Raw genomic sequence first — 22,914 nt, 5'->3', positions numbered from 1 at the left:
CTTTTTATGTGATGGCCATAATAAAATATAATGAATATAAAATACTGTATATAATAAGTAATATATATATAATAAAGTAAAATACTGTAAGTTAATGTTTACATTTAGCAGCAAGGACAGTCACACCATATCTTGACACTGTAACAAATAGTGATTTTATTATTGATCTTCAAATCGGTGAAGATTTACTTAATTTCATAGCAAAAATAGAAAATGAGTTTTGCAAGCTAGCAATTATTAACTCCATTTAAAAACCACCATTTGTTTCCTTAATCTTGGTGAGGATAAACTGATGACAGATTCAGACTTCTTTTATTAGTTTGCTTTATTATTTGCACAGTACTCGACTGCCAGTGCAGTAGTGTTTGAAATAAGGAAATAGTTACGATAAATAAGGATAGGAAGCAATCTCATTCCCACGGCGGGGTCAGCACATATTTTGCTCTATATTCTTGACTCAGATAAGTTTCCAGCACAAGAAATTTGTCCCATAATCAGGCATTAATACTTCTGAATTTAACTTCAGTTTCCTGTAATTCCATGAGCAACTGTGTCCCTGCTGGTGATACAAAGTAGAGTAGTCTAAAGTAGTTAGGACCCTAAAGAATAATTAGACGGCAAAAGTGGGGCAGGCAGACTGGATGAGTGGCAGCCAGAGGACTGAGTTAGCATCCTTTGTTCTTCCAAGTACGGAGACAGCAGTTTATTTTAATTCAACTCATATTTCATTTCAGTCAGTTACTTATGACCGAGCCTTTATAATGGTTCCCAGGATTGAAATGTATAAATAGTTCCCAGGGTTGACATTGGTGAATTTTGTTTGGCAGTATTCAGTAAGTTGTTTATGAAATACTTTTGAAAGATTTTTGGACACAGTTTAACTTAAATTTGTAGTATTGCTTCTTCTAAAAATTAGAGCATATTCCAAAGACTCTAACCCAATTTGTGAAGAAAATAGATAAGTTTAGACTTGAGTTTGAACGAAGAAAGTATATAAAAATTAAAAGCTATTTCTATTTCCTGCCTACTGGAGTTCAGAAATAAAATATAAACCTCAGTGGAAAATAGTAATACCTTCATATTTCATTTTCAGTCTTGAACCTTGAGTGATATTGTTTTTTTCCCAAGTTTAAAAAGTTGTGGTAAAATGCACACAGTTTATTGTCTTAACCATTGCAAGTTACAGCTCAGTAATACTAAGTGCATTCACATTGTTGCACAACCATCACCACCATCCATCTCTAGAACTGTTTCATCTTGCAGACCTGAAATCTATACCTGTAACAATAACCCCTCATTCTACTTCCCCTAGTCCCTGGCAACCACCATTCTATTTTATGTCTCTGTGATTTTGATTATACTAAGTACCTCATTTATGTGGTTTCATACACTGTTTGTCTTTTTGTGGCTGGCTTGAGTGATATTCTTTTTTCCTTACCTTTTCAGTAACAATTCTAGTTTCTGGTAGGCTTTTTAATTAGTCAGCGAAGGAGGGAAAAGCCTTTTTTGGATGAGTTGTGTAAACAGGAAGACCTGTTTGTTATTGGCCTTTTGATAAATTAGTAGCTCATGTTAACTTGTGCAAAAGCTTCTTGTAACTTCTTAGCAGAACAGGTTGATGAGGCAAGTTTGCATCATCTGGGTTTTTTTGGGAATGTTGTGTGACAAAGGGGAGGTAGAGTTGTTAGAACTGTGTGTATTACAGTTTAAGCGTAAGGAAAATAATCTTTTGTTATCTTATACTGTTGTGGTTTGTTTTTTTAGCCAGAAACAATCTCAGCATTCACTTCTGATCCAGCACTTCTGTCATTTGCTGAATATTTCTGCAAGCCAACTGTGAACATGGGTCAGGTATATATTCTATGGTTTGCCGAGCCCCAGGACTAGAATTTGTTATTATTTCTATGCATGGGTCACCCAAAACATCTCTACTGTCTATATCTATCTTTGAGATTGATGACATGCGTCAGTCACATTGGATGACTTTTGCTTGGCACGTATAGATTTGCATAGCCTAAAACTATTAAATTCAGCAACTTTCTACCTTGATAGAAGAAACAACTTAAAATTTATAAGACATCAGTTTTGACACATGATAGTTTCTGTCATCTACAAGAATGATACCCATCCGTATTCTGCTTTATGTTTTCTGTGTTTACCACCTTTCTCTTATTTTTATGTAATTTCATTAACTGTTTCCTCTGTATATTATAACCCTTCTTTTTATTGTTCATACACCTGTTACCTTCAAGATTCCAAGGGTGCTTAACAGATTTTTCTTTATTTTTTTGTTTTTTGAGACAGGGTCAGTTTTTTCTGTTGCCGAGGCTGGAGTGCAGTGATGTGATCATGGCTCACTGCATCCTTGACCTCCCGGAGTGAAGCCATCCTTCCACCTCAGCCTCCTGAGTAGCTGGGACTACAGGCATGTAGCCACCATGCCTGGCTACTTTTTTAAAAAAATTTTTTGTAGAGATGGAGTCTCACTATATTGCCCAGGCTGGTCTTGAACTTCTGGGCTCAAATGATCCTCCCACCTTGGATTCCCAAAGTGCTGGGATTATAGGCATGAGCCACTGTGCCTGGCCCAGATCTTTGACTTAATCCACCATAGAGACAAGGAAAGATTGGATGTAGAATTAGATATCTAGCATTGATAGCCTATTGTCTACAAGCATATATGGCCTTCAGAAAATTTCTCAACCTCTCCAAAATGTAGTTTCTTCATTTCTAAAAGTGATTATAATAGAACCTACCTTACAGTATTGTTTTGAGGATTAAGTGAAATAACCTTCCCCTCTCTTTTTTATTGAATCTTTACTATACATGGGATACTCTGCTAATACTTAAATGTCATTTAATTATGACCCTGAGAATAGGTATTTTATTATTCTGGGCTTACAGATGAGGAAACTGCCACTGAGAGATGTCACATGCCCAAGATCACACAGCTAGTAAGAGCTGGGCTGTGCACTCCAGGTCACAGGTCTCTAATAAAGCCCATGCCCACCCTTAACCCCAGCTGGACTTGACTCTGCCGCCTCCCCTAAACTTGTTCTGGTCAGTGTTTTTTTTCTTGCAGCTTTGTTACTCTGTTTCCTTTCTGGATCCTACTCTTCCCAGCCCAACCCAAGGCATAGCTCTGTGATGTCCTATCTACTCATTTTGTCCTAGTTTGGTCCATTCCTCTCTTCTGTAGCACTTACTATCCTTAACTGTCTCTTGGGACTTAATTTTTTTTTTTTATTAATGTTTAATGTTACATGTGCTGTGGCTTTTTTAAAAGATTGTAGTGTTACTTTTATGTCATTCATTATAAAACTTAAGAATGGGCCATAGTAGTGCTATACAGTTGGTTTTTGAATTGATTTTGGAATATACTTTGTGCTACAAAACTTCTGATTTTCTGCAGAAACAGGAAATTCTGGATCTCTTTTCTTCAGTACTCTATGAATGTGTTACCCAGGAGACCCCAGAGATGTTGCCTGCATACATAGCAATGGATCAGGTATAGATCCAAAAACTATACCAATTCTGGTGAAATTTGTCCTGTAGTTCAAGTAACTCACTGAATAGTGTGGTAAGGTTCCTATTGTCCTTCCTTTTAGTTTCCCATTTGCTTTTGGAAATTTAAGAAAGGAAACCATATAAAATTTGAAAGCTCTCAAAAATCCAAAAAGCTTGGGCTTTATGTTGACAGGAGTGCCCCTTGGGGGGCTGTCTTCCTTTAAGGGTTCCCATTCCTCCCTTTTGTCTCCCCTGACTAGGAGAGGAGGAGAGCACTCCCTCCCTCTCTCCCATCTTATTTTTGCCTCCCTCCTGGCAATGCCTCTTTGTAGAAGTCTGCATGTGAGCCGTTAGTGAACAGAGCCCTAGCGATGGCAGTACTGTGAAATTAGACCTATGTGATGAAGCTTGCAAGAGGTTACAGAGTCCATATGTAGTTATCTAGGCGTTGGAGTTCATTTTTAAATTTCTCCTGTTATTGCTATTTTAAAAGAGCCTAAAGGGGTAATGCAGAAAATAATGCTTAATAATGTTCTTAAAGGATCAGACCAATTTATTCACTTTAGGCAAATTAGTAATACATACACCTTTTCAGTAGTATCATATCTTTCAGACCCAGATTTGGAGTTAAGCCAAGCCAGTAGTTTTCTAACCTGGCAGAAATTTGCCTTGGTATCTTAAAAATACAGATCCTTTAATTCCATGCCTCATCTATTGAATCAGAATTTCTGGGGTGAGATCCAGAATCTAGTTTTAAACAGCTCTTTAAGTGAATATAATAAGTTCACAGCTGAGCATCTGAGACTCAATGTCTAAGAGAAATAACCTTTAATGGTAAAAATAATTTGCTAAAAAGCTGAATGGAAAAATATATTTAGTCAGAGGATAATTCCCCCAAACCAGAAAACACACAGTGTTAAGTAACATCATTAAAAACCAAGTTCCAATATAACTAAGTAGGCCCAGAATGCCATTATTGTCTGGAATCCACCCTTTTTTGGTTGGAAAGTATGGATATATGGTATCCACGCTGGCACTGCTTCTCACAGTGCCTCTTTGTATAGCAGCCAAATAACAAGTTGTGTTATTTGCTGGATGAGAATGTTGCTGGCTGAGAATGTGTCTTTTTACTATCTGAACCCTCACACCTTTACAGTCATGGGTGGCAGGTCTTTATGCATGAATATCTTCTCTGGTTGCAGTTGTAGTGACTTGCAGATGGATCTCAAGGGCAGTATTATTAGTAGTGTTCTTCTTGCCCTCTACCCCCTGGGATCTCTGCCATGTCATTGTACCCAGCTTGAGTTTCCCAGAGGTGACTGGCTATGACCTTTTGGGTCTTGGTTATTCGGACCTGTTGAGGCAAGAATGAGCTCATTCACGTTTGTTACTTTTCCATGCAAGCTGCTCATGTAGGGCCATATTGAAGGAGGTGAGCCATGCACCTGTACCCAGTGACGGCTCCTCTGTGGGCAGACTGCATCAAAACACAGAATGGACCCCCCCTCCGACCCTTTATAATTAGGAGCCACATTTAAAAAATACTCAGTCTACAACTCTGATAAAGAGACAGAGCACTCTTTGATTAAATAGATTGTTGTCCTCTTTCCTCTTCAAGGCTGTAAGAAGACTTGGGAGAAGAGAAATGTCTGAGACTTCTGAACTTTGGCAGATAAAGTTGGTGTTAGAGTTTTTCAGCTCCCGAAGCCATCAGGAGCGGCTGCAGAACCACCCTAAGCGGGGGCTCTTTATGAACTCGGAATTCCTCCCTGTTGTGAAGTGCACCATTGATAATACCCTGGACCAGTGGCTACAAGGTAATAGTAGCATTGTAGCATAGCGCTCTTGTGCTTTTGAGATACATTCGGTTCAGGCTTTTCTGTTGTAACTTTGTTTTTTCATTGGTAAGCAAGATAAATCTGAGTATAAGCAAGAATGGCTATAGATTTAACGTTTCCAGCTAGATGAATTAGACTTTGATTATCTACTTTAGCTTCTTTAGTAAAATACATCTGACCCAGGCAGATAATATTTATAGCATTTTAAATACCACTTGGTGCTCAGGACCTTGTTCTCTCTTCCCTAGCATCAGATCACATTCCTTTCCAGTGCCTCTGTCTCCTGTTTCCTAGGGGTGTGGCCTGTCGCCTTCCTGAGGCCAGCAGCCATCCTGTTTTTGTACTGGCACCACATGTACATGTAGAAGTTGACGTGTGCTTGCTGAGTGAGCTTGTTGTACCAACTCAGTTTTGAAAACCTGGGACCGCACAGCTGTGTGATGTCAGTGGTGGCTTTCTATCAGCAGGATTTGTGATTGCAAGGAAATTGTAGTTACTCGTTAACAGTGTAGAAGTGATTCTGACTTACATGAGGCAAGCGATGGGGCCTTTAGATTTATGGAAATGTATCTGTGTGTTAAATACACCTGAAACTGATTTTCAGGAGTAGACTCCTTGATCTTTTCATTCTTTTTAGTTCATTCAAATGCTCCCAGTAAATATCTGACAGTTGCTTGCTTTGGGTTAATACTAACCTTAGTAATAGTAGTAGAAACAATTCTTGCTTTGATTAGTGAAAACTATTAGTAATCAATAGACCCTAAGCGTTTGAATATAATTCAGTTGCATCTCATGCACACCCCTCAATCTATCCCTGTGGCAGAGAATGTCTCTTATTGAAAAAATGGCCTGGGTCTGCCTGTCTCTGAACTAACACTGTATCAGGAGAATGGGATTGCCTTGATCACCCAAGATCAGTGATTCTCAAAGTGTGGTTTATGGAGCAGCATGACCTGGGAACTTGTTAGAAATGGAGTTTTTCTGGCCCCACCCCAGACCTACTGAATAAGAATCTCTGTGCTCTGTGCATGGAGTGGGGCCCACTCATCTGTGGTTTAACAAGCCCTCCAGGTGATTCTGGTACATGTTAAAGTTTGAGGACCCCTGGCCAAGACTAATAAGGATCTAGTTCTGGAGCTGAAGTCAGTCCCATCAAATATAATATATGGTGGAGGGTAGGGTGTGACAAGGGGTATTTCGGGGAAACAACCACAGTGACCACTGCACCTTTATAGCACTCATCACAGTTTGTAATTATGCATTTGTTTGTGTCATTATTTGTGTAATATCTGTCTCCCCCAACAACACTCTAAACTCTACAATGACAGGGACTCAGTCTAGCTTGTCAGAGTAGCCTCAATACCGGCTATAGAACCTGCTTTATATATGCTGAGCGTTCAATAAGTTCTTGATGAAAAAGTAATAGAAGATATTTCTTGTGCCTCTCAGTTCTGTCATCAGTTGGTTCCATTCCATTTGTTTCTCTCACAGTCGGGGGTGATATGTGTGTGCATGCCTACCTCAGCGGGCAGCCCTTGGAGGAATCACAGCTGAGCATGCTGGCCTGCTTCCTCGTCTACCACTCTGTGCCAGCTCCACGGCACCTGCCACCTATAGGACTAGAAGGTAATTGCATATCTAAGTCTTATCTTCAGTACCTCTGTTACCTATCCCTTTATGTTCTAGTTTCTCGGTAGTTACTGCCCTTAGTTTGACTTTCCTCTTCATTAATGTTGCAGTGTCATTGTTAGGGACTGTTTTGGAGCAAAAAAGAAAAAATTATCAACTTTATATATGAATAACTTTCATTTTTATTCAGAAAAGGATGGATTCTTCTTCACAGAGCCCCAAACACTGATCTATACTAATAAACTAAATATTCCATATTATTCTTTACTAATTGATTTTTTTATTAAAGCTATTTTTCTTTATTTTCTAGGTTTTCAGTTGGGTTTTTTAGAATCACATATAATCTTAATTTCTAATATTACAAAGCTTTACAACTAATAAATACCTAATTTTGTGTTTGAATTTTTTTATAATAGTTTTAAAAATTAATAGTGTTATCACCTGATTGTATTTTTCAGAATATAGAAACAGATAAAAAAAATTTATCCATTAAGCTGAATACTAAGATATGATGAATTCTAAGCACCCAATTTTTTTGAGATTCTCAAAAAAAAAATTTTTTGAGATTCTCAAAAAAAAATTTTTTTGATAAGGGCAAAGATTGTTCCATTTAATCATTTAAACTTGAAGTTTAATTACATTACTAGTTTTTTGCTGTTTTGCAAGCCTCTGATAAAAGTTTACTATCTAGAGACTTCTAGTTATGGCCATGATGGAATTGCTTTTATTGGACTCACTTGCCCTCAAAAACAAATATAAAAGCTAAAAAAAAAAAAATAAGAAAAGGGAAGTACAACAGGGAGAGCTTTATATTCACCCTCGCTTCTCCCCCAAAGGCATTTGCCAGTTCATAGTACAAGAAGTAGAGTGCCAGCAAAAAGCAGCAATGCTGCAGGGCTGAGGAGCCAGAGGTTGGGTTTGTGATTGCCCAAGAGCCTAGAACTTGAGGAACACAGTCTCAGGCAGGAAAGAACAATAGAAATCATAACTCAGACTCTGGATATACCTTTCCCTTGAGTTACTTAATGATATTTTAGCCTTCATATACATGGGATAAGACTTCAAGAGATCTAGCAGAAGCCACAAGGCCAAAAATGTAAGCAAAAATGTCAGCAGCAGCATAGGACTGAGGAGACAAAGGGTGGAATTCAACGCTTGTTAAAGTGAAGTGGCTCTGATCAGCATCCCAGCTCCTCAGGTGAATTAATACATGGCCAAGCCCTAAGCCTGCTCTAGCCTAATTTTAGATCTGGTCTGCTTCAGTTTCACTCCAAGCAGACTTGACCTACAATTAGCCTAGAGCAGAACTAAGGTGATCTGTGTGCTTTCTCCCCACCTGACAGAAGAAAATGTAACCTTCATAGGAGAAAGAAAACATACCCAGAGCCCCCGCAATTTTTAGTCTACAGGATTCAGTGTTGAATCAAAAATTACGAAACATAATAATAATAAAAAAACATAATAGAAACAGACTTATGTGTGATTCAGATATTGGAGTTATCATACTGGGACTTAATAACTATGTCTAATGTTTCCAGGAAAATAGAAGGAATGATAGGGAATTTCACCAGAAACCTGGGGTCAATAAAAAAGAGTTAAATGGAAATTCTAGAACTGAAAAATATAGTAACTGAAATGAAGATCTCAGTATTGGATTATTTGAAGTGAACTGGAAGACACTTATCTGCTGGAAGACAAGTAGAAAGTAAACAGACTGAAGCACAGAGGGAAGAATGGTTAGGAAATACAGAGAAGAGTACAAGAGACATGTGGAAACCATGAAAAAAAAAACATGCATGGGGTTGGAATAAGAGAATAAGAGGAGAGAAAAAATGAGTTAGAAGCAATATTTGAAGAGACAGAAGCTAAGAATTTTGAAAAATGGTGTTAAATATTAACCCACAGTGAACCCTAAGCAGGATAAATACAAAGAAAACCATACCTAGTCCCATTAATAGTCAAACTACTGAAAGGAAAAGGAAGACATTTTAGAAGTATAGACTTCTTTTCAGGCCAGGCTGGATAAACAGGGTTGTTCAATGGTCAACTGTATTAGAACCAGTAAAATACCACTTAGATAGTATTTGAAGGTAGACAGGCACTTTTGCACATTATATTTAATGAATTTATATATATATATATATAAAATTAAACAATATTAGTAGTTTCACATGTAGTTATAGGTCACTTTCTGAAGTCTAGAATGGGTAAATTCTATCAAATCATATACAGGTTTGAGTATCCTTAATCTGAAATCTGAAGTGTTTAAAATTGAAAACGTTTTGAGCACCAACATGATGCTCAGAGGAAATGTTCATTACAGCATTTTGGATTTGGGATTTTTGGATAAAGAATGCTCAGCCGGGGCTGGGCGCAGTGGCTCACGCCTGTAATCCCAGCACTTTGGGAGGCCGAGGCGGGCGGATCACGAGGTCAGGAGATCGAGACCATCCTGGCTAACACAGTGAAACCCCATCTCTACTAAAAATACAAAAAAAAATTAGCTGGGCGTGGTGGCGGGCGCCTGTAGTCCCAGCTACTCGGGGGGCTGAGGCAGGAGAATGGGTGAACCCAGGAGGTGGAGCTTGCAGTGAGCCGAGAGAGCGCCACTGCACTCCAGCCCCGGTGGCAAAGTGAGACTTCATCTCCAAAAAAAAAAAAAAAGAAATCTCAGCCAGTAGGTGTAATGCAGATATTCCAAAATCTAAAAAAATCCAGAATCCAAAACACCTCTCTTTGGAAGCATTTTGGAAAAGGGATACTCAATTTACATTGCAGTGTATTAAGGAATTTCATAATTTTAAATATTGTCTTTGCATAGTCATTTTCAAAGGGAAAAATGCCTGTTTTAAACATGATTATGTTTCTGAAGCTTCCTTGAAAGGAGAGGTATGGCTGAATTTATTTAGAGATGTGACCTTCCCACCCCATTTCCATTTTAGGGAGCACAAGCTTTGCTGAACTGCTCTTCAAATTTAAGCAGCTAAAAATGCCAGTGCGAGCTTTGCTGAGATTGGCTCCTTTGCTTCTTGGAAATCCACAGCCAATGGTGATGTGACCGTGTCTGGCGGTGAACCTACCCTGAAACGTGACTTCTGCACAAAAAACGTGACCAAACATCAAAGCTAAAGCAATGTTTATAAAGTTTTATGGTATAACTAGGGGGAAATGAGCTGCACAAACCTCAATGTATTTTAAATCTGTTGCTGTCATCATTAACGTTATATGATATATAAAAGCAAGTTAAAATTTACTTTTGTAAATAAAGTTTTTGGTTTGTTTTCAAAACTCTTGATGATTGCTTTAGTTTTGGACTTAGAGAATAGAGCAGGGGTTGCTGGAGTGAATATTGATTTTTAAAGTCTTTGAACTGTGGTGGTATAGGTGAAGTGACTATGCCCAAAAATGCCAAGTTTTAAAAGAAGCTATGTCATAAAGTTTTACTTTCTGTGGCAAAAGAGCGCTTTAGCATTTCCTCAGATGTCACAGTTGTCCTATCTAAAATAAGTTTGTACTTCTGGTGACAATGCCAGACACTCTTATGATGTGATCACCTTAAACAGGAGAAGGAGATTTTTGCCCTCAGTTGCTCAACATGAAGTACTGTGGACTGAATTGTGTCCTCCCAGAATTAAATATTGAGGCCCTAATCCCTGTGTGACTGTATTAGGCAATAGGGCATATAGGAGATTACTAAGGTTAAGTGAGGTCATCATAAGGGTGGGGCCTTCATTCAGTAGAATTGGTGGCCTCCTAAGCAGAGGAAGAGAGATTTTTCTTTCTCTCTCTGCCATGTGAAGACACAGTGAGGAGTCGGCCGTCTGCAAGCCAAGAAGAGGCCTTATCAGGAACAGACTTGGCTAGCACCTTGATCGTGGACCTCCAGCCTCCAAAATTGCGAGAAAATACATTTCCGTCGTTGAAACCACCCAGTCTGTGGTATTTTGTAATGGCAGCCCAGGCAGACTAATACGTGAAGCCTGCTCTAAATAGATAAAATAAGAAATTACTACAGAGGGATCTTTAGAAATTGTATTTAAAAACAAGACAATCCATATTTACCTAAGATTTACAGAATGTATGTCTGTAAAAGGAGGGATTTCTGGACTAGATGATGATGAAAAATGTTCATATAAAGGCACCTCCAGCTTCGAGTTGCCAACACAGGAGGAAGAATGCTCCCTGCTGTTCAGATGCTGATATGTGTCCTGTGCTTCCTGGATGGCCAGTGGGATCATAAGCTGGTAGAAGCAAGATCTTCATCCACTGACTTCATATTTCTTCCACATCCTGAACTGTGGTGTTTGACTTTAAAAATAAATTAAAGCAAATAGAAACGTTTCCATTGAGATTTTGGCAAAAACCCACATGGCGTCTGCAGAGTAGACTTGGAAGGCATGCACCTGGAGGCCAAGTGGTATTCTCTGGACTCTCTGTCCTTGCATTTGCGTGGCTGCCCCGAGGACTCTCTTCTTCCTGGATGTGAAGCAGAGGCACGTTGGGGCTGACTGAGAGGCTGAAATGTGCTTCTCTTCACAGTTACATAGTTTTCTTCTAATTAAAAATAAATTTTAAGTGGTAGATTATGAAAATTCCATTTGAATCAAGATTTTAAAAATTCAGTATCAAACCAGTTGTTACTGTCTTCACTCTCCGTTGTTTACGATTGTGTGCTTTTCCCTGAATAAAGAATGACTGGAGAGACATTAGTTGTTTGCACACATATTAACTCATACTTAAGGGAGAACAGCTTTTAGAACATTGTCGATGAAAGCAAATATCAGCAGCTTTAAAAGAGAGGACAGAAAGACTGCAGATGGTCTGGAAGCAGCATTTTTAGGCCGTCTGATTAGCTAGCAGGGAGCAAAGGGGAGGCTGGGAAGTCAGCCCTTGAGTAGGCCTGCTGGATCATCAAATAAATCAATTGCAGCTATTTTTGGGGCCTCAAAAAATCCTGAGGGTATGGCTCTCACCATCCAGAACCTGCAGCCTCCTTAGAGCCATGGCTCAAAGGGAAGTGCTGCAGAAAAACATTTGGCTGTTAAGTGTTTTGGCCCAAAAATAGCACACTTCATTTCCTGTTAAAGCCTATTGGCCCGAAGTAGTCACACTGCTCTACCTCATGTGCCCAGGACTGGGAGGAGAGGCAGACGCTGGTGAGGATCTTATGCCAGTTACAGCATGGTTCCTAACTTACTAATTCCCTGTGCCCATCTTTTCTACTTAGATAGATAGAAATAGGTATCATCGCTTCCATAGACATAATTAAAGAAACCATACAATTTACACATACACTCAGAGTGGTGGTTCTTTCCCCAGTAGACGCTGACATCTGCGTTCCTCCCTTGCAGGTCTTCTGAAGGACCTAGCAGGAGACTCAGGTTGAAACCCTACAGAACCTCGCCTGTGCTGCCCAGTCTTCCTTGAATAAGGCCATTTTCTCACCCTTTGTCTAGTAACTAGCTGACTCCACAGCTCATGGTAAGGGGCATGTCTCAGCTCAGGGGGTCTCCTGACATCCCAGAGGAAGCAAGAAGGTGGGTGTCTTTCACCTCTCAGCCTGATGATCTGTGCACACCCACTTGGTGGGAGGCCAGGGTGCCTGTGGGCAGATGGGTCAGAGTGTGGGCCAGGATTTGGAGTAGAAGCCAGAGCATGTGAAAATCCAAACCAGGAAGACTTCGTTGCCTCCTGCATGCGGGGTTGAAGGCCTCTCTTCTGTGGTCTCCCATCCTCATGCTGATCAAATTTTGGGGGAAATATCTCACTGTGTGAGGATCACCCCAATTAAGCTGTGGGGGAGGACACAGAATCTGATCCGCTCTGTATCCTTAGCGCATGCTACCTCCAGCCAGCAGGGGAAAGAAGCAGAGGTGAGGTGGGAGAGGTGGCCACTCTGGACGGTGTAACTGGGCTGGCTGCCTCTCAGGGCCCACGAGCACCCCACAGATATCCACGCTAGTGTACAAAGGTTCCCAAGTGGTGGCCTTTTCCTGCTTCCAAGGGCTGCCCGGGTTCCCCCCTCTCTGAAGTACATTGGTTGCTTCTCATTACGTCACAAGCTGCAGAAAAAAAATTTAAATAAAAAGCCTCTACAGCTGTGTCCTTAACTCTTACCTGTGGTTAAGGATGGACTTGCCTGCCCAACGTCCTCTATCTTATGTCTTTGGGTGAAAGGGAAGCTGGAATGGGCAGTAGGGGCTGCTTGGGGCAGTCAGGACCTTCAGGCTTCAGGCAAGGAGACCCACTGATCAGACACCTGCATCAAATGTCGGTGCTGACAGATCCCTTAGATGGCACCAGTCCTGCCCCTCCTACAGTGAGATCCCTGTGGCTCAGGGAGGGAGGTTGACTGCCCCAAAGCACCCATCACAACCCTAATGAAGCCGACTTTCAACCACACTTCCTATACCCCACCCTGAACCGGGTCCAGTACTGCCTGCATTCCCAGTCCAGCAGACTCTTAGGAGAAAGCAGTGATTAAATGTAAGTTAAAAGGACTTGGCACCAGGAAGAGTTTATGAACACATTTGAGAAGCAGACATACTAACTCTTCTTTACACCTTTGGAAAAGCAAAGGCTTTGTGTAATTGGAATTTGATTAACTGAATTAATCTATGTGTTGCTTTCTTGGTCACATTATAACAACCACCTTAATCTACATTTTTTTCTCATAGCTAAAAATTTATTCCTATTTCATATGGTACATTATTATATGAAATCTTAAAATAAGTTATTGATTGATTGAAGCAGAGTCTCCCTCTGTTGCCCAGGCTGGCGTCAGTGACATGACCATAGCTCACTCCAGCTCACTGCAGGCTCAACTTTCTGGGTTCAAGCGATCCTCCTGCCTCAGCCTCCTGAGTAAATGGGACTACAGGTGCATACCACCACACCCAGCTAAATTTTTAAAATTTTTGTAGAGATGAAGTATTGCTATGGTGCCGTCTGGTTTCAGACTCATGGCCTCAGGTGATTCTCCTGCCTTGGCCTCCCAAAGTGCTAGGATTACAGGTATGAGCCACTGCACCCAGCCTAAAATAAAATTTTTATACTAAATTCAATAAAATATGTAAATAACTGGAAAGTCTTAATTCTCAGTGCTTGCCTTGTCTCTGTAGTTAAGGGATCTGTCACACTCAGGCACTCTTCCTTGTGATGCTGTAGGCCATGTGCTTTAAGAACTCAGGCACACTAGCTCATTAGGGGAGCTTAACATAAGGATGGAGGTTGGAAGCTAGTTGGTGCCACTCGTGTTTCTCTCATTTGTCTGTTCATTTTTGTGCATATCAAGAATTTTTTGGCCAGGCATGGTGGCTTACGCCTGTAATCCCAACACTTTGGAAGGCCAAGGCGGGCGGATCACCTGAGGTCAGGAGTTCGGGACCAGCCTGGCCAACATGGCAAAACCCCGTCTCTACTAAAAAAAAAAAAAAAATATATATATATATATATATATATATATATATATATAAAAATTAGCCAGGTGTGGTGGCACATGCCTGTAATCCCAGCTACTCGGGAGGCTATGGCAGGAGAATCGCTTGAACCAGGGAGGCAGAGATTGCAGTGAGCTGAGATCATGCCATTGCACTTCAGCCTGGGTGACAGAGCAAGACTCCATCTCAAAAAATAAGAATATTGTAAGTGCTGCTTACTGTACCAATTCAGAAATTAGGGCAGTTTCATCAGCTGGAAATGTGGGTAAATGTATGCAACTCTAAAGTTGAAGGAAGATGCGTTAGCAAATCCATTATGGTTAGCATCCCTAGCTGCCATCTGCCTGCCCCGTTGGATCTAGAGAAGATGAGGTCAAACCTTTCTCACTCCATGTTCTGTGCAAATTTCCGCAAAGCCACAGAGCAGGGCGTAGGTGCTGTCTCCAGTGTCACTTCCCTCCAAACTCCCCGCTCTGTTGCACTAATTCATTTGTGGCTCATCTCACTGTGCCCCATGCGTGGGCTGAATGTCAGTCAGCTTGGCGTCTTCACTGCCTCCTTTTGTCTCTCCTTAGCTTCCAGCTGTTTTCCCCATGTAGTGCCAGATGAGAGTCTTCCAGTGGGAGATGCCCATGCAGGGCCTGGAGGATAGAGGAGGAGGTGAAGCCTTTACTCTCCTGCACTGGCTACAGCAGACACAGGGCAGATGGCATACTCCTGACTGCAGGAAGCTAATACCAGCTGTGGCAGGTGTCACCACTCCTGAGTTTCTGGAAGTTTACAGGAGCTTCTCTGTCCTCTGCTTCCTTCATTTTCCTGTTTGGATCTCTGAGCAAAATCCATGACCCCTTGAGGGATGCAATGCTCAGATGTAAAGTCGTCCCCATCCTCGAGTCCCACCAAAACCACCCACTGCCACTCAGGGACTAGGCTTTGCTTCTAGAATTTCTAGCCCTCTGGTTACCTCCTCTGAGCTCCCAGTGCTGTTCACTTTTCCATCCTCATATCCTCAGTTGTTCTCTAAAATGCCAGAATTTCTTTGCAATTTCCTAACCCCTGAACAAACTCACCTGGGTGGCACCAATCTCAAAGCTGCAGCAGTGGGTCTCACTATGCTTTCAGTACAGCCTTACATAAGTTCAGAGAAAGCCTGGACTGAGGAAATGAAAACCTGCCCTGCTGCTCATCAGGCTGGTGATTCTTTATCCAATCCACTGGTGCTGAGCCCCTGGGTTGATTCCATGTCTCTGCTATTGTGAATAGTGCTGGGATGAACACGTGAGTGCATGTGTCTTTTTGATAGAACAATTTATTTTCTGTTAGATAGATATACTCAGTAATGGGATTGCTGGGTCACATGGCAGTTCTCTTTTACGTTCTCTGAGAAATCTCCACACTGCTTTCCACAGTGGCTGAACTAATTGACACTCTAACCAGCAGTGTGTAAGTGATCCCTTTTCTCTGCAGCCTTCCCAGCATGTGTCATTGTTTTACTTTTTAAAAAAACAATAGCCATTCTAACTGGGGTGAGATGGTCTTTCATTGTGGTTTTGGTTTGTATTTCTCTGATGATTAGTGATTAGTGATATTGAGAATATTTTCATGTTTGTTGATTGCTTGTATGTCTTCTTTTAGAAGTGTCTGTGTGTGTCCTTTGCCCACTTTTTAATGGGGTTGTTTTTTGCTTGTTAAGTTCACTGCTTCTTTGGTGTGGGAGGGGGAAGGCGGGGATGGGTGGGAGCTACAAGAAAAGAGGCATCCCCTCAGACACCAGGTTAAAGAAGGAAGAGGCTCTATTCAGCTGGGAGCATTGGCAGACTTGCGTCTCAAGAACCGAGCTCTCTGAAGAAAGTTCCTGGCCCTTTTAAGGGCTTACAACTCTAAGGGGTCCACATGAAAGGGTCGTGATAGATTAAGATCTATAGATAGCACATGTGGTTAGAGTGTGGGGTTAATCTTTTTCAGCTTTTACTTCCTCCTTCTCTTCAGAGACAGGAGACAGTAAGAGAAATGGCCTCTCTCCTCATTCCCCCCTTTGAGAACCTCACTCACTAGTGGGAGTTCTCGCTTTCATCTTCACTATCCAGGTCTTCCTGAGAGACAGCTGAGGTCTTTTGATGAACTAAGGTGGTAACGGAGCCTCTTAGTGACTGGAGAAATATGGGTAACGTACAGGGGAGTAACATGCAGGTTCCTAATACTATTATTATTCCTATTATAAGAGTTTTAAATCCTCCTAGAGCTGGAAACCATTTTCCAAACAGGAATCCATGATCAAGCCTATGCCAAACCTGCACGGGCACTTGTGCCAGCTTTGTCATGTCTCTCACTATCCTCATGCTTTGGCTGTGCATGGACCAGTCAGCTTCCGAGTGTGACTGGAGCAGGGCTTGTCGTCTTCTTCACAGTCACTATGCAGGTGTTGTCCGGGCTTGGTCTCGCCTCCCAGGTCTCAGTTGGCTGGGAGCGTCCGCAGACTTGTGTCTCAAGAACTGAGCTCTCATCTTTTCCTTGAATGACCTGAGAGACTTTGTTAACATTTGTGGCCTTCTGAGCTCCCTTCTTTAACCCTTCCAGAAGGGCTTCCCTGTATCGGTTTAGCCTTTGCATACCCTGTCTTTCATTTGGGTCCCACTGGGGGTCTGTTCCTGGTAATTGGATCCTCACATACTCTTGGGGGTTTTGGTAATCAGCTGGAACATGTTCTTCCAGCCACTTAGTTGCTGCTTGGAGCACTCTCCTTTCATCTGTGTTAAAGAGGTACATGAGCAACTGGTGGCAATCAGCTCAGGTGGGGTTGTGGGTCTGGATAATAGTTTGGAGCAAACCAATTATAGCTTGAGGCTTTTCAGTATAGGATGGGGTATTGGTTTTCCAATTGAGGAGATTGACAGAGGTGAAGGGTTGGTACACAAAGGCATGCCTTACCACCATATGCCCATCCTCATCTACCCCAGTATACTGTTGCTTTCTCATGGGCATTTGTATCCCAGTTCTAGGCCTCAAATGGGCTGCCAAGGGAGGGGTTTCTCCTGAGGTCTCACATCCTGTCTTTTCTACCCTGGGTGGCCTAGGGGTATGTAGGCCTTGGGAAGCTCAGGCGCAGTGGCCTCAGGAGTGGGAGGCCTTCATTCTTGGTGAAACGGGGGGCCACTGGTGCCGTTTCTTGCCATGAATCTTCTGATGTTGGGTCGGACAGGACTTCAGGAGCTGACTCCCCTCAGCGGGTGGAGCAGGATTCTTCTTTGGCTGTCTGTCCCTTTGCTACTAGTACTGCTGCTGCCTGTCCTCTTAACGACTGTGGGGGCTCTAAAACCAGCTGTAACCAAGTGTCTATGTACGGAAACTGGTCTGGGTGTCCTGGCTTACCAGTTACCTTGTGCCATACCTTTGAAACAAGGGGCCAGTCTAGGCTTCCTTCTGATGGCCAACCTACTTCTAATGCTGGCCAGTCTATCTCACACAAAGTTCTAAGTTTTCCTGGTGTCATAGTAACTCCATAGTCCCCATTAAATCGTTTCTTGAAATTTTTCAACATAGTTCCTAGTGGAGTGGGCTTACTTTGCGTTCCACCCATCTTCCTCCTGAGACAAAACAACACTCATACCACAAGAAGGAAAGTCTAAAGGGATCACTCACTCATCTTGCCCGTCTCAAACTCAAGCACTCATTCACTTTCACTTTCCTTTTTGCAAACAAGTCAAGCCAAATCAAAATCAATACTGAGATCAAAGTGCCAATTGCAATCAAGTCAAGTCAAATCAAAATCAATACTGAGATCAAAGTGCTGATAAGGGCACATTGTGGGTGATCAGGCGACGCTTCCACTCAAATGGAGCGGGCAGATTCCCAGGACTGGTCCTACTGTATTCCAGATGTCCAGACTCCAAGCGCCGGTTCCTTCCCAGTGTTCAGCCGCTGCATTGATCCTCCATGGGGCCCTGCCATGCACTGCTCTGATGAGGCGTTCCACCAGGGCAAATGCCTACCCGGCAGTGCTCTCAGGATCCACGTTGCTCAAGCTGGCTGGAGTCCCCCACAGGGATGCTCCGCAGGGCAGGCCTAAGCTGCCTAAGGGGCTCCCTCAACTGTCCATTAATCACCTCACTTCTGGGTCAGGGAACCAAGAAATGTAGCAGGACAAGCTGCAGACAAAACCCCTCAGACACCGGGTTAAAGAAGGAAGAGGCTTTATTCGGCCGGGAGCATTGGCCGACTTGTGTCTCAAGAACTGAGCCCTCATATTTTCCTTGAATGACTTCAAAGACTTTGTTAACATTTGTGGCCTTCTAAGCTCCCTTCTTTAACCTGGTGTCTGAGGGGTTTTGTCTGCAGCTCGTCCTGCTACAGTGACACTTAGCCTCAGTCTCATTTCCAGTAGGGTCAAACTGATGACCTGACATACTTATTTTCTGTGCTCTCAGCTATGTCTAAATATCCCTGTGAACCACTATAAATTCATGGGCAATCAAGCGTGGCCCAAAAATATGACCAGAGTGGTGCAGACCTGCCTACAATAGCCCTTGAAGCTGATTGAGGCAGTGCCTAGATGCCCTCCGAGAAGGCTGGTGACGCCTACCCCTGTCTGAGGCATCTTCCTCATGTCTGGTAGATGCTCTCTTCCTGCTCCTCCCTCATTGTCCCTGGGGCTCCTCAAGGCTCTCAAGGCAGCCACTGATGGCCAGGTTCTCTGTGGGAGTTGGCTCTCCTGTCAGCCCTCCTTCCTTCTCTCTTTTGCCCACATTCCCTCCTCTCCTGTCTTCCCCCAAAATTCAAAAACTGTTTTTATTCCTGCTGCATCCCCAGTCATTCATCTGGAGACTCACAGGTGGTCCCTTCCCCTTCCCCTGAGACTCCTTGGGAGAAGATAGTTCAGGATCCGAGACTCGGTCTAGTACAGGAATGAGTGATAGCCACCCTGAGTGAGTGCCTTCATGGCTCTCTGGAGTTCCAGGCCCTTGAAGCGGAGCTTACACTTACCCAGAGTGCAGCCCCATGACAGTGTGAAAGAGCACTGGCTGTAGCCGAGCGTTAGGGACCAAATGCTTCCAAGATTCCAGAGCGTTGGTCTAGATTCACTGATGACATCACATCATTCCACGAGGAATGGCTCTTTGGTTTATAAAAGGCACCCAAGGAAAAGGCCATGAGCCTCACAGGGAAGGGGGTTAGTGTCCCAGCCCGATTGCTGGAGTCACCTGCTCTTACCCCAACATGACCTTCACGTGGGGCCTCATCTTGTGTTCAATCAAATCCATTAATGATTTCAAATGAAAATGTTACATTCACATAGCAGAAAATTGAGAATATTCAAAATTAAAAGTTGATTAACCTCTCATCTATACTACAAAGTTACAAATATTGTTTATTTTTATTGCCTTATTTGTGTTTAGTATCATATTAAAATTTAAAAATGTAAGCTTTAATATTTTGAGATAATCATAGATTCACATGTGATTGTAAGAAGTAACACAGAGGGGCTCTAGATACCCCTCATCAAAATTTCTCCAGTGGTAACAACTTGCATAACTATAGTTCAATATTACAATAGGAAATTGAGTTTGGTACAATCCATTGACCTTGTTCAGATTTCATCAGTCTTATATACACTTGCTAGTGTGTGTGCATTTTGTTCTATGCAATTTTATCTCATGTATACACTTGTGTGACCACCACCAAGTTACAGAACAGTTGTATTATAAGAATACTTCCTATTACTTTTTTTAGAACTTCATCTTCCCTAATCCCTGGCAACCACTAATCTTTACAACCTTATAATTTTGTTATTTGAACAATATTGACCAGGCATGGTGGCTCACGCCTCTAATCCGGGCACTTTGGGAGGTCAAGGTGGGCGGATCACTTGAGCTCAGGGGTTTGAGACCAGCCTGGGCAACATGGTGAAACCCCATCTCTACAGAAAATATAAAAATTAGCCAGGCGTGGCGGTGTGCACCTGTAGTCCAAGCTACTTGTAGGGCCGAGTTGGGAGAATCACTTGAGCCCAGGAGGTCAAGCCTGCAATGATCTATGTTTGTACTATTACTGGTGGTGAATCCACGTGGGTCTGCAGCAACCTCAGTTCTTGCCTCCTCAAAAGAAAGAATTCGACTGAAGAGCATAAGGCAGAAGAGACTGGGGCAAATTTTAGAGCAGGAGTAAAAGTTTATTAAAAAGCTTTAGAGAAGGAACAAAAGGAAGGAAAGAACACTTGGAAGAGGCCCAAGTGGGCGACTTGAAGGACAAAAGTGCAGGGTTTGTTGGGGTTTGGTATGCAGGCATACTTCTGGGGTTTTGTGTTCCTTCTCCCCTGATTCTTTCTTTGGGGTGGGCTGTCTGCATGCACAGTGGCCTGCTAGCGCTTGTGAGAGGAGCATGTGCAGTGTGCTGACTGGAGCTGTATGCATGCTCACCTGAGGCATTCTTCCCTTACCAGCTGAATGCCCCTAGGAGGTCATACACCAGTTAAACTCTGCCATCTTGCCTCTTAGTCTGCATGTGTGAGCCTACTTGTTCAACTCCTGAGATTTTACTGGGAAGCTACTGATCACCAGATTCAGGTGTTTTCTATTTATCAGGAAACTGCCTTTCTCTGGCACTGGCTGTAACCAATTATTATTTTAGAGAGACAGTTAACAACTGCTTGACCATCACCTGGTGGTTGCTTAACATTCCTGGTTTGGGGTTGTGGGGGGCTCTCTCCTGCCCTGCTCAGACCTGACCAGCTACCTACTGTAACAGCACCACTGCACTCCACCCTGGGTGACAAAGCAGTCCTGTCTCAAAAAAAAAAAAAAAAAAAAAAAAAAAAAGTGAAAAGCCCCCAGTATTACCTAAATGGAATCAGCCAGTATATAATCTGGGATTGGTGTTTTTCACTTAGCGTAATTCCCGATATCCAGCCAAGTTGTTGCATGAATCAATAGTTAATTCATTTTTATTGCCTAGTGGTGCTCCCAGTCATATGATAAGGGCACATTGACTTTGTAAGAACCTGCCATACTTTGTTCTAGAGTGGTCCTGCCATTGTACATGCCTGCCAGCAGTGTCTGAGTGATCCATTTTCTCTGCATTGCCAGTGTTTGGTGTTATCGTTATTTTCTACTTTAACCATATAACACTGTGGTTTTAACTGAAATATCTTTTCAATAACATCACACAGATGGCACATAATGTTTATCCTTTGCCCATGTTTCCTCATTATTGAGCCATAATTTTTAAAGATATTTTATTGGGTAAACATATTTACATAACAGTAAATGCCTTAATTGTCTTTGTATATTCTAAATATAATTTCTTTATCATTTATATGGCTTGCAAATATTTTCTCCCATTCTGTATTTTTTTTTTTTTTTTTTTTTGAGACAGAGTCTCGCTCTGTCACCCAGGCTGGAGTGCAGTGGTGAGATCTCGGCTCCCTGTAACCTCTGCCTCTGGTATTCAAACAATTCTCCTGCCTCAGCCTCCTGAGTAGCTGGGACTACAGGTGCATGCCACCACACTCGGCTAATTTTTGTATTTTCAGTAGAGATGGGGTTTCACCATGTTGGTCAGGCTGGTCTCAAACTCCTGATCTCAAGTGATCTGCCTGCCTTGGTCTCCCAGAGTGCTGGGATTACAGACGTGAGCCACCACGCCCAGCCCTCTCTCTCTTTCTTTCTTTCTTTCTTTCTTTCTTTCTTTCTTTCTTTCTTTCTCTTTCTTTCTTTCTTTCTTTCTTTCTTTTTCTTTTTCTTTTTTCTTTCTTTCCTTCGCTTTCTTTCCTTCTTTCTCCTTCCTTTCCTTCTTTTCTTTCTTTCTTCCTCTTTCTGTCTCTTTCTTTCTTTGCCTGTCTTCTTTTCTTTCTTTCCATCTCTCTCTCCTTCCTTCCTTCCTTTCCTTTCTTCCTTCCCCTTCCCTCCCTTCCCCTCCTCCCTCCCCTCCCCTCCCCTCTCCTCACTTCCCCTCCCCTCTCCTCACTTCCCCTCCCCTCTTCTCTTCTTTTTTCTTTCTCTCACTACATTGCCCAGGCTGGAGTGCAGGAACCTAGATTCAAAGATACAATTATAGCACTCTGTAGCCTTGAACTCCTGGCCTCAAGTGATCCTCCCATCTCAGCCTCCTGAGTAGCTAGGACTATAGGCCCATGCCACAATGCCCAGCTCAAGGAGTGATACTTTGTCTTGTGCATCCTCTGTCTTGCCTTTCCACTTAGCTATGGCCTGGCTAGGTTCTTAATGAGAGAAGTCTGCTATAATCCTTTCTCCCAAAGAGCCTCCTTTATACACTACATGGTCACTTTCTTCCATATACGGGAGAAGAGTAAGCTTGCTCTCTTACATCATCATTACCAAATCTCAGCTGGGCAATTAAAGGAAATACTTGGATATTTACTTATCCAAATACTTGGACAATTTCCAAAGTAGAATTATCACAGTTTTGGCTTTGAGAAAGAACTTGGTATTATTGCAGGTATTTTGGGAACACTTATATAATATTTTCTATTATACTTCTTGAGAGGG

The 22,914-nt window shown here is 42.3% G+C and overlaps 1 protein-coding gene and 1 long non-coding RNA gene across 5 annotated transcripts in view; one reads left to right on the top strand and one right to left on the bottom strand.

Annotated features, from left to right (window-relative positions):
* The window catches only part of ANAPC1 (anaphase promoting complex subunit 1), a 114,189-nt gene extending 103,927 nt beyond the window's left edge, over positions 1-10,262 (top strand). For all 4 annotated transcript variants that reach the window (XM_055378288.2, XM_031008101.3, XM_055378289.1 and 1 more), the window contains 5 exons: positions 1,765-1,851; positions 3,413-3,508; positions 5,126-5,324; positions 6,837-6,971; positions 9,917-10,262. In XM_055378288.2, the coding sequence (XP_055234263.1) occupies positions 1,765-1,851; positions 3,413-3,508; positions 5,126-5,324; positions 6,837-6,971; positions 9,917-10,032 (633 nt within the window). In that variant the 3' untranslated portion in view covers positions 10,033-10,262. The remainder of the gene's footprint in view (positions 1-1,764; positions 1,852-3,412; positions 3,509-5,125; positions 5,325-6,836; positions 6,972-9,916) is intronic.
* A 1,365-nt stretch (positions 10,263-11,627) lies between these two features.
* Positions 11,628-15,103, bottom strand: LOC129531689 (uncharacterized). Its single transcript, XR_008677018.2, has 3 exons — positions 14,793-15,103; positions 12,268-12,339; positions 11,628-11,669 (listed from the first exon to the last, which is right to left on the bottom strand). It is a non-coding gene; the product is annotated as an uncharacterized lncRNA (long non-coding RNA).
* Positions 15,104-22,914: the final 7,811 nt, after the last annotated feature.

Source organism: Gorilla gorilla, chromosome 12 (assembly GCF_029281585.2).
Source record: "Gorilla gorilla gorilla isolate KB3781 chromosome 12, NHGRI_mGorGor1-v2.1_pri, whole genome shotgun sequence".
NCBI classification, from domain to species: Eukaryota; Metazoa; Chordata; class Mammalia; order Primates; family Hominidae; genus Gorilla; species Gorilla gorilla.
This window is presented reverse-complemented; position numbering and strand designations above follow the sequence as displayed.